Source organism: Colobus angolensis, unplaced genomic scaffold, assembly GCF_000951035.1.
Source record: "Colobus angolensis palliatus isolate OR3802 unplaced genomic scaffold, Cang.pa_1.0 Scaffold22, whole genome shotgun sequence".
Classification (NCBI taxonomy): Eukaryota; Metazoa; Chordata; class Mammalia; order Primates; family Cercopithecidae; genus Colobus; species Colobus angolensis.
Genome location: NW_012115377.1, coordinates 313626 through 316131, shown reverse-complemented (window position 1 = coordinate 316131; position 2506 = coordinate 313626). Strand labels below are relative to the sequence as shown.

The window sequence follows — 2506 nt, the reverse complement described above, 5'->3', positions numbered from 1 at the left end:
GTCGAGGTGGCGGGCACCTGTAGTCCCAGCTACTTGGGAGGCTGAGGCAGGAGAATCACTTGAACCTGGGAGGGGGAGGTTGCAGTGAGCCAAGATCGCACCACTGCACTCCAGCCTGGGCAACAGAGCGGGCATAATCTTCTTTATAGTAATACCCATTATAATCGGAGGCTTTGGGAATTGGTTAGTGCCCCTAATAATTGGTGTTCCTGACATGGCATTCCCCTGCATAAATAATATAAGCTTCTGACTCCTTCCCCCCCTTCTTTCCTGCTACTACTTGCATCCACCATAGTAGAGGCCAGCGCCCAGGACACCTTATCTCTATAAAGAAAAAAAATAATGAAACAAATTTTTATTTTATTAGTTTTTTCTTTATAGAGGCGAGGTCCCACTCTGTCACCTGGGCTGGTCTGGAACTCCTGGGCTCAAGCAATCCTCCTGCCTTGGTCTCCCTAACTGCTGGGATTATGGGCATGAGCCACTGCCTCCGGCCCCGTCGTCCCTTTCTGTGGCTGAGTCACGTTCCATGGTGTAGACGGCTCATGCCATGTCAGTCCACTCACTGTGGCTGATGCTTGGGTTATCTCTGCTTTTTAGCCATTATGAGTCATTCCACCACGGACATGCGTGTGCACGTGTTTGTGTGGACATGCATGTTCCTTTCTTCCCTGCCACTCATCCACATCCCACCCTGACCCTCTGTCTTTCCTCCTCCAGGGCAGCAGCAGGTACGTGTGACACTCAATTCTGCTGTTCTGTTCCATGCTTAAAGCTGTCACCGTGTGTCATCACCTTTAGAACAAAATCCCAAGCCCTCGCCATGGCCCGCAGGCCTTACCTAGTCAGGCTGGGCCCCGCGTGTCCCCTTGGCCCTCATCCCTCCCGCAGGGTCCTGCCTCAGGGCCTTTGCACTTGCTTCCCCATCCCCGGGTCTCCACCTGACTCCCTCCCTAAGCTGGTTTAGGTCTCTGCGTCCACATCACCTCCTCCCTGAGGCCCTCCCCAGCCCTCCAGCTGTCCCCATCACTCAAGTCAGCCACCCCTGCTGGCTTACTTCCTGCCTGGAAGGATCGGTTAGTTACCCTGCCAGTGGCTCTCTCCCCTGCTAAGCTGACATCCCGGGAGGATGGGGAAGGGCCCCCGTGGTCCCCCAGGACCAACTGCTGTCTGCCTACTCCCTCCCCGCAGGTGGCCGAGACCTGCCAGCTGGCTGTGCGCAGGCTGGAGTGGCTGCAACAGCACGGCGGGGAGCCGACAGCAGGACCCTACCTCTCGGTGGACCCTGCCCCGCCGGCTGAGGAGCGTGACGTGGGGCGCCTGCGGGAGGCACTGCTGGACGAGTCCCGGCCACTCTTCGAGCGATACCGTGCCATGTTCGCCTTGCGCAACGCGGGAGGCGAGGAGGCCGCCCTGGCGCTGGCCGAGGGTGAGGAGGGGCTCCTGGGGTGGGGTCCTGGGCAGTGCCTCGTTGTGAGGTTCAGTGAGGGCATCTGTGCAGTGGGGCCGCCGCCTGCCCCAGGGAAGGGCATACCGGGCCTGGCCCCAAGCATTTCCCATAGGGCCTGTTAACCCGTGCGAGCGTCCCTGGGTCCCCACAGCTCCCAGCTCTTCCCGCCCCCATAGCTGCAGTCAGTTCCCCTGAACAGCCCTAATCACTGGGGCTGGGGGCAGGGGTGTCCTCAAGATAGAGCACTCCAGGTTGGGCATGGTAGCTCACGCCTGTCGTCCCAGCACTTTGGGAGGCCGAGGTGGGAAGATCGCCAGGACTTTGGGACCTGCCTGGGCAACATAGCAAGACCCCATGTCTTAAGAAAAGACAAAGCTCCCCTTCCCACTTCTCCTGGCCCCAGCGAGTGCCCCTCTCCCCTGCAGGCCTGCACTGTGGGAGCGCCCTCTTCCGCCACGAGGTCGGCTACGTCCTGGGACAGCTGCAGCATGAGGCGGCGGTGCCCCAGTTGGCAGCTGCCCTGGCCCGGTGCGCCGAGAACCCCATGGTGCGGCACGAGTGCGCGGAGGCCCTGGGCGCCATCGCCCGGCCCGCCTGCCTGGCCGCGCTGCAGGCTCACGCGGACGACCCAGAGCGCGTGGTGCGTGAGAGCTGCGAGGTGGCTCTGGACATGTATGAGCACGAGACCGGGCGAGCCTTCCAGTACGCAGATGGCCTGGAGCAGCTACGCGGGGCCCCCTCCTAGGGCCCCGCCCTCACCTGGGGCTCCCCGAGGACTCTTGCGGGCCGCTCCTCCCCCGCAGGGCTGTGGCGTCTAAACTGGGTGTGTGTGAATCGTCGTCATCGCTTGTGTCTTGCTGGGTGCAGGGTTGCTGTCCTTCTTCTCTGGGACCGAGGAGCTGCCTTTGTGCTGTGACTCCCAGCGTCCACTGGCAGCTCCCCGGGGCCTAGCGCAGGGCTGTAGTGTGGAAGTTTCCAGGTTCAGGGGTGGGACTCTGCGGGAGGCTCTGGGATGCCCGACTCAGGACAGGGGAGGATTGCCAGGGAAGCCAGGGG

The 2506-nt window shown here is 61.7% G+C and overlaps 1 protein-coding gene across 1 annotated transcript in view; it reads left to right on the top strand.

Moving 5' to 3' along the window:
• Positions 1–2506, top strand: part of DOHH (deoxyhypusine hydroxylase/monooxygenase) — a 10147-nt gene extending 7641 nt beyond the window's left edge. The window contains exons 4-5 of the mRNA XM_011943431.1: positions 1192–1429; positions 1876–2506. Of these exons, the coding sequence (XP_011798821.1) occupies positions 1192–1429; positions 1876–2195 (558 nt within the window). The 3' untranslated portion in view covers positions 2196–2506. The remainder of the gene's footprint in view (positions 1–1191; positions 1430–1875) is intronic.